This window comes from Chiloscyllium punctatum, chromosome 17 (genome assembly GCF_047496795.1).
Source record: "Chiloscyllium punctatum isolate Juve2018m chromosome 17, sChiPun1.3, whole genome shotgun sequence".
Classification (NCBI taxonomy): domain Eukaryota; kingdom Metazoa; phylum Chordata; class Chondrichthyes; order Orectolobiformes; family Hemiscylliidae; genus Chiloscyllium; species Chiloscyllium punctatum.
In genome coordinates this window covers 60,216,368-60,230,664 of record NC_092755.1, presented here as the reverse complement: position 1 = coordinate 60,230,664, position 14,297 = coordinate 60,216,368, and the positions used below count along the sequence as shown (strand labels likewise).

Here is a 14,297-nt window from a genome sequence, read left to right as displayed (position 1 = left end):
CTAGTGACTTCCAATGTAAAGAAAATTAATCGACGCTTGGACTTGGCACATTTCTCAGAACCATGCCAAAATGTGAAATTTTAGTGCACAAGCAAAGACATATCTGTGTAAATGTTGGATGAAGAAATGATTGGGTTTCCTCGACGACACATCTTGTTGACACACATAGGCTAATGATGACAGTGTATCAGAGGACAATTCATTGTCATGGGATCAGAAACCAACGTTGGCCTGTAACGGAGGAAGTTGGAGAAATGGTTGAGGGCCACATGCTTAAGGATTATTCATTTGATTACCTAATGTTAAGGTTCATTTCTCCATTCCTGCCTGCTGGCAAATGCAGAAATGTAAACGTGGTTGTGTAGGAAGCATTGAACTCAGGGTGTCATGTATCCAGGGAGGAGGGATAAGGTGGATTGGAGAGTACCTCCTATTACACTAACATGTACCTCCTGACACCCAGCTTCAAAGTATTATTCAGGAGAGCTGCCAGCAGAACACTCCCTTAGCTTTGCCACCGTGCATTATGTGTAATACAAGAGTGATAATTAGCAGCAATTACAGACTATTTAAAATAGTCTAACTTTGTGTGACTTCAGTGACAAATCATGTCACATTTTACCCAACAATCTACCTAAGCAAATCAAAATGGATCAATGTATAGACCTCTTGGGAAAGATGGGAGGTAGGAAGGTGCAGTCCTATTTACCCACTTAGACTGTAGTCCCAGAAAAGTGACATATCTTGCCTAGAAAAGAAATACTAATTTCTGGGTCTTGCTTGGGAAAGCAATATTGCTTGCGTGTTTAATGCAAATAAACTGTTTTCTTTGTACTAAGGAATCTTGCTCTTGATTTTGCAGGCTAAGCGGGCAGTCCAGAGAGGTGCAACAGCTGTCATCTTTGATGTATCTGAAAACCCAGATGCCATTGACCAGGTATGCAATAGATTCTCAGTGTAGACTGACTGGTATAGCCTTTGGCTTGCCATTTAGAGCTAAGAATGAAAACAGACAACAGACATATAGCTCCGGTCAACATAGACTTTGTGCGGTATTGTGAAGTGGGTAATAGCAAATCAGGAACCCGTTCTACATCTCTGTCCATTTTCATTTCTCAATAAGCATTCTTATTTGGAGTTAGACGGAGGCCATTCAGGTCCTTTACTCTGCTGTGTCATGTGATAGGATCATGGCAACTCTGATTGTGGCCTGACTTTATTATACTACCAACCCCAAAAATCGTTAGTCAGGAAGCTATCTAACTCACCTTTGAGAACGTTCAATGATCTTGCCTCCATCATTCTCTGGAGAAGAGTTCCAAAGATTAATGACCGTCTGAAGGTGAAGAAGTTTCCTCATCACCACCTTAAATGGAAGGCCCCTTATTTTTAAAATTTGTCCCCAAGTCTGTTCCACAACAGGAAACATTCTTTAACATTCACCCTATCAAGTTTCCTCAGAATCTTAGATGTTTCAATAAGAATATTTCCCCTCATATGAATGTCAATGTGATTTTACGAGAACCAGCAGAGGAAGAATTTCATGGAATCATCGAAAATTACAGGGAAACTGTCCTTTTGTCACATTTGGCCTGTTCCACTGCTAACTCTGAAGCTATCTGATTTAATCCTTTTCTTTGGTCCTCACTTTGAATCCTTTCAATACTATCCTTTCAAACATTCCATATATGTCTTTTAATTTCTGCATAGTCACTTGTCGTAAAATACTCCACGATCCAAAATATTCCAAATTCTGTTTAGTGGTAATCATAGACACCCTGTAGTGCAGAAGGAGGCCATTCAGCCCACTGAGTCTGCACTGAGCTTCCGAAGAGCATCCCACTCAGTCCCCATAACTCCACATTTAGTGTGGCCTAGATGTCTCCGGACATTGCAGACAATTTTAGCATAACCATTTCAACTAACCTGCACATCCCTGGACTGTAGGAAGAAACTGGAGCGGCCTGAGGAAACCCATGCAGACACTGGGACAATGTGCCAACTCCACACAGACAGTCGCCCACAGAATTGAACCAGGGTCCCTGGCACTTTAAGGCAGCAGTGCTAAAAAACTGAGCCACCATGCCACCCTGACTTTAATCCTGACTTTATCTTCCATTGTAAACAAACAAACAAATATTGAAAACAATATTTCGCTGTTTATCCATAAATGTTTCACTACTCATACAGGGGGATCGGCACTCAATTTGTAATACTTCAATCATTTTTCATTCTGCTTTTTTATTTTGGAAGCTCTGCTCTAACTCTACGATTTTGACTTTTGTGCAACATTTAATTTTAACCCACAATTTCTTGTGTTTTCTCATACCTTTCTTATCATTTGTGTTGTGTTTGATTTTGAGATATTTAAGTGTGGAGCTGCAAAACTCACTTACAGGAGATGACTTTAGAGTAACAATGTAAACTGAACCCATCTTCCCCAAGAAACGTCCTGTGAACATTTCCCACCACCAAATGGGTGGCAAATACCAAGGCAGTAAAAGCTAGAATTCAGATTGGAAACTTTGTTGATTTTTAAGGCCCAGGAACCTCGGGTCTGCCTCAACATTCCTGATGAAGGGCTTTTGCCTGAAACGTCGATCTTCCTGCCCTCAGATGCTGCCTGACCTGCTGTGCTTTTCCAGCACCACTCTAATTTTGACTCTAATCTCCAGCATTTGCAGTACCCACTTCTGCCTTGACATTCAGTCAGGTCATGGTGACCTGAATCTTAATTCCATTTACCTGACTTCATCCCGTAACCCTCAATAACTTTGTCTCAGAAAAATCTCCCAAAAATATTTTTTTTTAAAAATCCTGAATTGCACCAGTAGCTTTTTGGGGAAACGGGGTTACAGATTTTTACTACCATTTGCATATTGAAGCATTTTCTGACTTTACCCTTGAACAGGCAAAAGTGAGGACTGCAGATGCTGTAAATCAGGGTCTAGATCAGAGTGGTGCTGGAGAAGCACAGCAGGTCAGGCAGCATACAAGGAGCAGGAAAAATTGATTTTTCAAGCAAAAGCCCTTCTACAGGAATCTTTAGCCTGAAACAGCCTATCGTTAAGAGTAATCCCTTCTTCTGGAGTCCCTGAACTCTCTATCTTATAAACTCCTTTAATCAAGTGAGGAGCCTCAGCCTGAGTCTCTGATACATAACTGCACCTGCATTTTGCATTCAAAGGACTTGAAGGCTTGCCTGTGCAACCTGGCTTCATAGTTTAACCGTTTTAGCCTCAGCAGCATTCCGATGAAATCATTAGGAGCAGGTTTTTGTCTTTTTAAGTGTTTGGGTAATTTTGCAAAGCCTTGGTTTATAAAGAATCACCTTCAGACATCTTAGCCTGTTTGGAACGTTCGAAGGACATTTAGTTTTCATCTCTGAAGGTCGCTACGCTGTAGCTAGTGCCAATTTTTAGCTTCTTTATTGCCAAGGTTAGTTTGTTTAGCGTAACATCTAAGAATGTAGTGTGTCCTGGTAGACACCCTGATTGCTGGCTTTGAAATAGGAAATACCGTATGCACCCATTGTGTCGGATTATTTTATGTGTTACACAAAGAACAGAATGAAAACATGGGAGCCTGTTGTTCTGCAAGGCGTCAAAAGGGGAAAGGAAGCTAATTATTGCAGAGCTTGTTTTACTGATCTGAAACTGGGAACTTACAATCTTCAAACCTGTTTTCAGCATGCCTCTGTTTTCAGGAACATTGTGGCCTTTAAAAGCACCCGTCAATTTAAGCACATCCAAACCCTAGTAAGAACATGTATTATTCTTTTCATGGAATGATATTCTCAAGAGTATAAAACACACAGAGGTACATCCCCCAAGTTACTGTTACCATTGAAGACCCAACAACCTGTGGAACAGATTAGCGTCAATCAACTGCTACAGTGCCCCCCTGTGGGGCTTTTGAATTCCACTGTCACCCCAGTCTCCCCTGTTATCTTGTGACTGGCCCCATGGTCAAAGAATTCTGTTATTGAGATAAAATAAAAATCGTACGCGTCTTTGAAAATGCAGAACTATATTGAAGGATTGTAAAAGGAGGATAGGTTTTATTCAAGGCCTTTTATCCAAAGGAATGGTGCACATTCAAAAGTATGCATCACCTCAGTGTGTGCTTCAGTTTGCCAGTAATAATAAAGGCATAATTACAAGGTTAAAGGAATAGTCAAAGGCCCTTAGACTCCTCAAGCCTGTTCTGCCTTTCAATATGATCATGGTTAATCTGTATCTTACCTTTATTTAAACACTTTGGCTCCAGTTCCCTAAATTCCCATAGATTCCCAGAGATCCACACAGTCCACAATTCAGGAGAGAAGTGCCAGATTTTGCAGAGCAAACATATTCAAGGGGCTAGTAGGCAAGTCACCTAGTTTCCTCATTAACAGCAAAACCAAAATAAAAGCTGTTTTGTCTCCTGCTTAATGTGACATGTTAGGTCTGGTCACATGCCAGAAGCATAGTTGGAAAATTGCAGTGTCCAATTCTCCACCCATGTACGGGTTTAAATGGGCAGCAAGTCAGACAACAGGGGCTCCAAGGCATTCCTCTACGAAAGTCAGAAGCCTGTCACCTCTGACTTGAGTATTCCACATCACTGTGAGAATGCACGAGCTACCTCTTTGATATCGATTCCTTTACTTTTGTTGTGATTTTAGTGGATTTCTGAACTCCTGCCTTCTGTCATCTGTTTTGTCGCCTCATCCAACTTTACACTTGTCGGGGCTTGTATTGGTTTAGTGTTGGGCTGGTTCAAATCCTACTTTACACAGTGCAAGTTGAGCTGGTGTAAATAGAAACTGTTTCCAATTCCTCTATTGTACCAGAGTACTCTGATTGAAAGTGAGAGGAAAGAAAGCTTACTTACTGAGCAGTTGGGATTTGGAAAGTGCTGCTTGAAAATCCAGTGGAAACAGATTAAATCTTCATCTTCGAAGATAAATTCTATAAATACCTGAAGGAGGAAAGCATTGGAGGGAGTTGAACAGGGAGACTACGGCAAATACAGAGCAATGGCCTCTTTCTGGTCTGTGATACTGTTAGTGGCAACAATTGCTGAAAAGCAATATTTACATTTTGTGACAACTCCCATTAAGTTAGAAAGTTAGAAAGTTAGTCAAGTTGAGTCAAGTTAGAAAGCCACACAGGGAGCCCATGTGCTCAGTGCTCAAGGACTCCTTGCTGATCTCCATGTTTCTTCCAAACCGGTTGCTCCTCACCGTGTGTGGCCCTGTTGAATTGAGCATGGGAGGATGAGTAGAGGTCGCACTGAGCAAGACAAGATGCTGGAAGTGCAAGGTGAAGGAGAGGAAGGATTATCTGCAGAGTGTTTTCAGGGAACAGAGCTATTAAAGGTGCACAAGTGCAGTCACCGATGTTTTCTTTAAAAAAACTACAATGATGGATTGGTTTAAAGCCCCAGATTGATCATTGAATTCAGATGGCATTTCTGAACTTGCCTAGTTTTGCATTTGAAAAGGAATATATTTGCTGTAAAGCATATATTAAGGACCCAAATGTGTTCTAAATATATATTTCTATATAAATATGCATTATTTCTACAAATCTATAAAATGTACCCCTTCTATGAAGTGTTGTAACACTATCCCTATCCTGTTATAGATATTGCTTGAACCCTATCCCTTTCATACTTTGTTTATTGCAACCCCTTAAAGTAACGTATTCACGGGAGGTCTTCACGTGTAGATATACTGTGTGCTGATGCTGGAGAGATCAATGTTGCATTTCCCTTAATATCAATGGAGCCAACTGCCGGGCATTTCAAACTTTAATTTTTGATCCAAATTCACCCTTGTTTATTCACCCCTTTACCGATGTCTTTGATGTATTTTCGGTCGGAGCAAGAATTCTCTCATAAGCTACATCAGTCAGGAGCAAGGAATATAGTTTTTCCTCTTTTAAATTGTTGCTTGGTAAACCAGGCCAGTTAAATTGCACTGAATCTTAGCACATAAAGCCAGCTTTCTCTCTAAACCTGATTGACAGTGATTTTCAGTCATGTGAGTCTTGGCTCAGTGTGTGGCTCTACATCAGAAACTTTTAGCTCCACATCAGATACCTGAACATTTCAGACAGAATATTCTTGCTGGTGCTGAGCGTGGAGGTGGGATGGGTGTGTAGTTTGGCAGGAGGGTGGGAGTATCTCAACTCTTTACCTTCCAGCAGGACATTCTGGGCAGGGCAAGTCTACGGTTGACCTTCTCGCCATTTAATGAGCCCACGCTGGAGTTAACCCAGCTGCAGGGGTGAGCCTTTCGCAGCACAAAAACCGAAACTGTGTCACCAGCTTGTCACCTCTAGGGGGCGAGAGGCAAGGAGGGTGTGCCTCCAGGAAAGGCTTGTAGTGCCGTTCAGTAGAAGAGGGTCCAGCCTTTGATTGGTTAGCAGAGACTTCCGCTCTTGATTCAAGGCCTCACCACTGTCTCATTGGCTTGAGATGCAGGTAGTTCTTCCCAAAAGGAGGGAGTGCAGGTTTTTGACAGCTCTCTAGCTGGCAGGCAAGATCCCTGAAACCTCTTCAAGATCCCAAGCTGTAATCCCGGTGTAGTGCTGAGGGAATGCGACACAGTTGAAGCTGCCATCCTTCAGTTGAGATGTTAACCCAAAGCTCCCTCTGCTCCATCGGTGGGCAGGAAAAACCCAACAGCACTCTTCAAAAACAAGAGTAAGGGAATTCTCATTGGTCCAGGATATTTATTCCCCAAACTCTTATCTGTAAACAGATAATCCGTACTGCATCACATTGCTGGTTGCGGGCTGGCAGTGTGCAATTTTGCTGCTGTGTTCCTTCCATTACGACACTGACTGTATTTTAGTAATATTCCATTAACTCTAAGGAAAGTCTTCCTTTTTCCTTTAGTATTCCTTGTTAGAAATATTCTTTCCTTGCTGCTCTGTGATAAACAGGAGCATGTCTGTCTGTCTATCCCTGTGTTCAGTGAGCTCCCAAACCGAACTGTATTTGTTGAAAATCAGTCATCCTGAGTGAAGCTCAGGGCTGCCATTGTTTTGGTGAAAGCAGCTCCTCAAGGGCAGGTCGAGATGGACAGTGAAAATGCTGGGCTTGACCTCTCATCCCACTGAAGAATAAAAGAAAAGTCAGAGTGCAGAATCCCTACAGTGTGGAAGCAGGCTATTCAGCCCACTGCGTCCTCTCTGAAGAGCATCCGATCGCCACTAATTGTCTCTGCACCTCTTCTAAAACAGGCCGATGCGATGGTACAGTCTCCAGGAGCTGGTCCATCCTTGGTAGCTCACTTTCAATGGCACCCAGTGAGCTTACCCATGGGCAATGAGTTGGTGACATCCCAGCTGAATGTTTGAAATGGCTTCACAGGCACAGTCCTTACCTATCATCGACATTTGGAGCGTATCAGCACAGCCGAGAAGATGGGGAACTGGGAGAGCACCTTCACTGAGATTTCCCCTCTCCAGTCTATGGCACCAGGACCAATTGCCAGCAAGCCCAGGGATTTTTCCTGGCCCCCAGTATGAGCCAGCAGAGAAGCTTCAAATTTGAAAGTTCTTGTCTGCACTGAAAACAAATGCACTGGAGAGCAAGCATCCATTACATTTACAAGTCTTTATCTTTTCTATTTCCTAAGATATTAAATTGGAAGGTGCATGACTGAAAAGAGGCTAGATCAATCTATCCTGCCTGTCTCAAAGGAATTTTTTTGTTTCAAAAATCGAGCACAGCACTTGTTTCTCATGGCCACCACAACATCTTTGCACCTGGAATGCATAGGTCTTACGAAAAAATACCCCCGCTGTCTGCGTGTTCCTCTGTGCACTCTGGGTCTTAGAAAAGCAGTCAACAATGTTGAAAAGACCTCCACCCCTCCAGGTAAACACTGGTACCGCTGTCTGGGCAGGAATGGTAAATGTTGAAGGGAACAGTTTGAACTAGTCAAAGACCCAGGGCTAAATTACAATGAGCAGTTGAAAATTAATGCAAGATTTATAGCTAAGCCTGAGAACTATCATTAACTCCAGCTTCTTTGATGTTACTGATGGGAAAAGTGCTTTCAGCTTCTTGGAAAAGGAAGCGATAGATAAGGCTCATTGATTTTGTTACTATGCTAACATACTGGTCAGCAAAGAAAGACTGTTGCTGGAATTGAAGTCAGTTCACACAGGATCTCCTAGAGTTAGCCTCCCTTTGTGAAACTGGTTTGGTCTTTCCGTGTGGGAATAGTTTAAGGGGTTAATGGATAATGGAGCTCCTCTGCCATGGATTATCCAGAGGCCAGCTGTAAGGAGCTATTTAGGTATCGAGTTTATACTGTGTAAGGACTTGTGTATTTAAACTGTTCTGTTGACTGTTATTCTAACAGAAGTGTTAAGGTGGATAAGACATTTGGAAAGGACTCATGACAAGGGAGGGAGCATCTGGAATGTTAGGCCTTGCATGGGTTAGCAAAGGGGGCCGAGTATTTTATGGGTCCGGATTGTTCTCTAACCATCCATCTGAAGCCTGGCAGTTCTGGAGTGCCATTTTTCTGTGGATAACAAGCAAATGCCATTTTCAGTGTCTACTTATGCCAGGTATTCACTGGCATACCAGTGCAATGTTCACTGGTTTTTATGTAATACTAGTGAATATTGGCCTCACTCTCTTCTTGCTTGGACCCAACCAGACTGAAGAGGATCAGGATGCACAAAGCTGCTCATTGAAGGGTAGACTTATCATGAAAACTGCTGGCAAACCTTTTGGGACAAGCGAACAATCCTCCCTTGCCTAAGGATCATAGTGGATACAGTAACTATGCACAAACATGCCTCAACATAATTTATATTATTGCTCTGGAATCTATTACCTTCTGCGCAATAGGATTGGTAGATATGTCACAGTTGTCTCCACTGATTCATACCTGCATGTGCTTTTCCTAACCTGGTTCTAGTCTGGAAATATGTGAGCTGCTGGATCTCTCACTCATCCAAATTGCAAAGATATTCCAGTGCAGGGATTCCCAAAGTTGAAGATGGGGACCCCAAATGAGGTTGTGAGCTGAAAGGTTGGGGTCACCAGTTCCAAAGCTGACCCTAAGCCCACTCCTGTGTCAAAGAGGTTCTCCTGCCTCTGCCACTCACTCGAGGGTGGGGGTGGGGGGGCGCGGTTGTGACAGTCCCCAAACCTCTAAGTATGGTCACAGTCTTTGGAAGGTACTGTTTTGCTGTGTATAGCTGTGGAGCATTGACTTGAAAATTAGACATTGGTATTTATTGGGTGCGGCAGTCTTGAAACTTGAAAGCCATAATTGATTAAATGACCCAAGCACCGTTTTCTGTTAGTGGCCTTTCTTTCTTGCAATTGTCTGAACACCAGGGGACTGGAGAATCATTGTACACCCACTTGCTTTTCTTTCCCATTGTTGTCAGCCAGGTATGAGAAAAGTTTTGGGTTCACAACAATCAAAGACTAATTTCACCGTCAGAATGTTTTAACTAACGGGCCATATCACAAAATGGAAGGTGTCTCCATCAGGTGTATTTCGGGGAAGCTAAAGCACATAAGGGAGGAGCTGGAGTATATGCCAATGGGGTTGGACAGAAAGAGATGGATGAACATAAATGGTAGCCCAGGCTACTTGTGCTGATCAATCTACTGCTGTAGATTCAGTGTAATCCGTGGATGAAATGCTTTTCAAAGGTGCAAAAGCTAAGCTGATTTTTTAACACTAGCAAGGGATGTAGTTTCCAAAAGATCTTGCCTGGACCGTTTTGGGGGTAGGATGGGGGTGTCTATGCCTGCAATGTTCAGGAGTTCTGGTGAGTTACTTTGGCGAAAAAGCGTGAATGGGCAGTATAGTGGGTTCTGTGTGCTCCAAATATTAGCCTGTTTAGAAGACTGAATTTGCCAGCCAAACGTGGTCCTCATCACTGATTGCTATCATTAAAATTTGCTTGGAGTGTGAAAACAGAAACCTCCAGGTTTAAGCGTGCAGGCAATTTTCATCCATCCAGCCGTGAACGTGGGCTCTGCCCACCTACTAAAAGTGTGGCAGACACAAAGTGGCAAGTTTGCTGATGCCTCCAGGTCTGAGGGGAAGGGCATACAGGATTTGGCTTGCACGATTATGGCTATCCTGCACCCATCGTTGGAGGAAAGAGTTTCCTTTTCCCCTGCTCCCTATTGTCCCCTCTCTCCTTCAGCAGCAAGTGCAATTCTGCCTCAGTGTGCCCTCCTTCCATTCCCACTGCACACCAGTGGGCTCCCCCATTGAGATAACCACCACCAAGTATTCTCTTATTCCTGATGACTCCTCTATTAGATGACAAAACATGGAGTGGCACAATGCATACTTTTTTCAGAAGAAGCCTTCAGAAGAGAATTACTGGAATCGGTTGCATGTTCGTGAAGTCTTAATATTAAAGTTTTTTGGATGCCTTTCAAAACTACTCATTGAACTTCCAGTGGCAAATGAACCAGGAAAAGTGTTATTCTTTTAAGTCACACTTAGCAATGATTTGATTACTTTGGTCAACTGGGCTGTTTTGGGAATGGGTGTTCCATTAAGAGTTGTCCACCTGAATGCCTGATCACTGAGTGCTAGATGGCCAGTTTACCAAATCTCTGGGTGGTTGCTCCTAACAGAGGGTTAGGCTGCTGTGTCATCTTCTGTAAATGAGGTCTGAACCCGTGCTTTAGCACACCTTGGCCACCTCAGTATGACTTTAGCAGCCGTAGAAACTAGGAGAAAGTGAGGACTGCAGGTGCTGGAGAGTCAGAGTCGAAAAGTGTGGTGCTGGAAAAGCACGGGAGGTCAGGCAGCATCCAAGAAGCAGGAGAGTCAATGTTTCGGGCATAAGCCCTTCATCAGGAATGTGGTGGTGGTGGTGGTGGGTGGGTGCTGAGAGATAAATAGAGGGTGCAGTTGGGGCTGGAGGGAATGGTAGTTGGGAAGGCAATAAGTGGATGCAGGTGCGGGGTGGTGGTGAAAGGTCAATGGGGAAGGTGGAGCAGATAGCAGGTGGAAGGAAAATGGACAAGTGGGACAGGTCAAGGGGGTGGTGCTGAGTTGGAGGGTTTGATCTGGGATGAGGTCGGGGGGGAGGGGAGATTTGGAAACTAGTGAAGTCTTTCCCTGTGGGGGTTCTGTTCGATGTCAGGCCTGGGCCTGATGGAGATGAATTGAAGCAGAGGTCTCTTAATTAGTTAACAATCATTGTATCATGCAATCTCTAGGTAGTAAACCCAAACTGGATGGATAGTGGTATATTTTGGTCCAGCAATTTTTATGTTTGCACTGCAAATGGACAGATGGCAAGTGATAATTTAGCTTCCTGTCGCCAGTTTGGAAGTTGCGTTTTTGGGAGCTCCTGATATCGAGCATTGGTAGTAATACAGATGATTTGTATAAGCTGCTAACATCATTAAACCATCTCTATATACTGGAGACTGAACTACAAAGGTACATGAGCCAAGCACTGTGTACCCAATAACTGCTTTATTTCATTCAGTACTAATGAAAGGAGACAGAGAACATAAGAACCCTGGGATGTATTCCATCAGGGCCAGGAGACTTATCTATCCTTAGCTCCATGAGCTTGCACAATGCTACCTCTTCCTTGATAATGATTGCTTCGAGGTCGTCACCTACCTTCATCTCTTTGTCACTTACTGGCATGTTCATAGTGTCCTCCACTGTGAAGACCGATACAAAGTACCTGTTCAACGCCTCAACCATTTCATCATATCCCAAAACTAAATGCCCCTTCTCATCCTCTAAAGGACCAACGTTTACTTTATCCACACTTTTTAATTTTATATATTTATAGAAACGTTTGCTATCTGTCTTTATATTCTGCGCTAGTTTTTTTTCATACTCCATCTTGCTTTTCTTTATAGCTCTTTAGTTGTGGCTTTCTGTTGACCTTTAAAGTTTTCCCAGTCTTCTAGTTTCGTGTTGTTTTTGGTCACTTTGTATGCCCTCTCATTCAGTTTGATAGTCTGCCTTATTTCCTTAGACTCCCATGGCAGATTACCCTTCTTCTTACAGTCCTTCCTTTTCACTGGAATATACTTTTTATGAGCACTTTGAAAAATTTCTTTGAAAGTTCCTCCACTGCTCTTCAACTGACCCACCGTAAAATCTTTGTTCTCAGTCTACTTTAGCCAGGCAACATCGATGTGGTTTTGTCTTCCTTGTATATCTCAATTGTGTGGCTGTATACAAATGGAATGTTAAATTTATTGTCACAATTACCATAGAAACTGACCACTTTTTCAAGAGTTTTAAAAAAATTTCCAATGATCAATGCAAAGCAATCATAGATACGTACAGCACAGAAACAGCCCTTTCGGTCTAAGTCATCACGCTGACCAGATATTCTAAATTAATGTAGTCCCATTTGCCAGCACTTGGCCCATATCTCTCTCAATTCTTCCCAGTCATATACCCATCCAGATGCCTTTTAAATGTTGTAATTGTACCAGCCTCCACCACTTCCTCTGGCAGCTCATTCCATAACACACCGCTCTGTGCATGAAAAAGTTGCCCCTTAGGTCCCATCCATATGCTAAGATTTCAAAGATGGCGTTACCTCTCTCTGCTATGGTGGGAGTCAGGGTGAGAAAGGTGGGAAAGTAAGATGAGAGTAAATGTTTTTTTTTAAATTCCTGGATTATTTTTTTCCATCTCAGGCCTTAAATAATGACTGAGAATCTTGCCCTTGTGTGGGAAGTGCCTTATTTCCATGCATTTGCATCTTGTTAAAGCCGCAACTTTTGATTTTACTATCTCCTTCCAATGCTCTGTCCTCCACCAAGAAGCTAAACCGAGCAAAAACCCAGTGGCTATGGCAGAGTGGGTACCTGGGTGCTGCAGCTCATTGGATCCCTGCCCCAGCCATTGTGCCACTGTACCTACTGAACAGAAGGCCTGCCTGCTTCCAGAGCACCAACCACCTCAATACTTCACCCACACGAGGTGGCATTGACAAAACACCAGCCTCACCATGGCATCCTGCCTGCTCCTGGACCTTCTCAGCCCCCGCCTCTTGCTTTGAAGGCTTTGCCTTGGCGCTGACAGCTGCCTATAACTCACATCCTTCTGCCTGGTTTCTTTGCATTGATCGGGATGCACGCAACTTGTGGCTCTTCACTGGTTTTCCAGGCACTCATTGATTTTAGGACTGAGGGACAAGCTTCCAGCCTCTGTGACTTAACTCGGCTTTTAGTAGGGAGGGAGAGGCAAGCAGCGTGGGGTGTCGGAGACCCCTGAACAGTCATTCTCAGTTAGACAGCAAAAACGTAAACTGAATCTTCTCGGCACAAACAGTGAATCAGTATTTCAGGCAATAAGCTATAACATCAAACATGATGACTGTTAGTCTGTCTCGAGAGTGCGGCACTGGAAAAGCATAGTAGGTCAGGCAGCATCCGAGGAGCAGGAGAATCAATGTTTCAGGCATGATCCCGATGAAGGGCTTGCCTAACCTGCTGTGCTGTGCTTTTCCAGCACCCCACTCTTGACTCTGATCTCCAGCATCTGCAGAACTCACTTTCGCCCTATTAGTATGTCTGTTTGTTTGTCTGAATTTGAATATGTTTCTGAAATTCTCCGCTAGTTAATCTTTTTACGAGATTCTCATCTGTTTGCTTGAAACCAGTTAATGGCTGTATCATAATAGTGGTAAGCAGAACTTGTTGAAACACATTATAGCACTCCACTGAATAATCTAAAAGCCTGAGATTTCCAAGAAGACCTGTTGGTCTTGATGTTATGAGATTACATTTGTTGTAAGTCCTTCAGCAGCCTCTCTCATCCCTATGCATTGTCCCTTTGTGCAACAGTGTGGACAGCCCTCAGGTAATTTGAGCATCTCTTGCCCCTTGGCACACAACAGGCTGGATCTAATGGGGCTGTCAGGTACAGATTTATCAGTCCATCATGCAAGCCAACCTCCATCCATTGACTCCATCTGCACTTGTTTCACATTCAAGTAAGCTGACTCTGTGAATCACACATTCATACTGCAGTGTCACCACAACCTGCTGTTTGTCCTGTACATCATAAGATACAGACTTGTCACGAAATTCCACTGCAGCATGCGTACCTGTTTGTTAGTACAACAGAAGAATGTTAAATGTTATAGGCTGCTAGGCATCTCCCAGTTACTGAGGACACTTGAAACATCTCAGCTCATCTGGGAAAAGTGCAAAAGTGGGAATTGAGGCCTTCAAGCCAAAAACGATTACCGGGCTCATTCAGTCCGCTCACTCTTCCAAACGTTAGACAAAATGCTGTGTTTTGCTTAAAGAAA

The 14,297-nt window shown here is 43.3% G+C and overlaps 1 protein-coding gene across 2 annotated transcripts in view; it reads left to right on the top strand.

Annotated features, from left to right (window-relative positions):
- The window catches only part of znrf3 (zinc and ring finger 3), a 279,248-nt gene that overhangs the window by 227,439 nt on the left and 37,512 nt on the right, over positions 1-14,297 (top strand). For both annotated transcript variants that reach the window (XM_072587282.1, XM_072587281.1), the window contains exon 3: positions 863-937. In XM_072587282.1, coding sequence (XP_072443383.1) covers positions 863-937 — 75 coding nt within the window. The remainder of the gene's footprint in view (positions 1-862; positions 938-14,297) is intronic.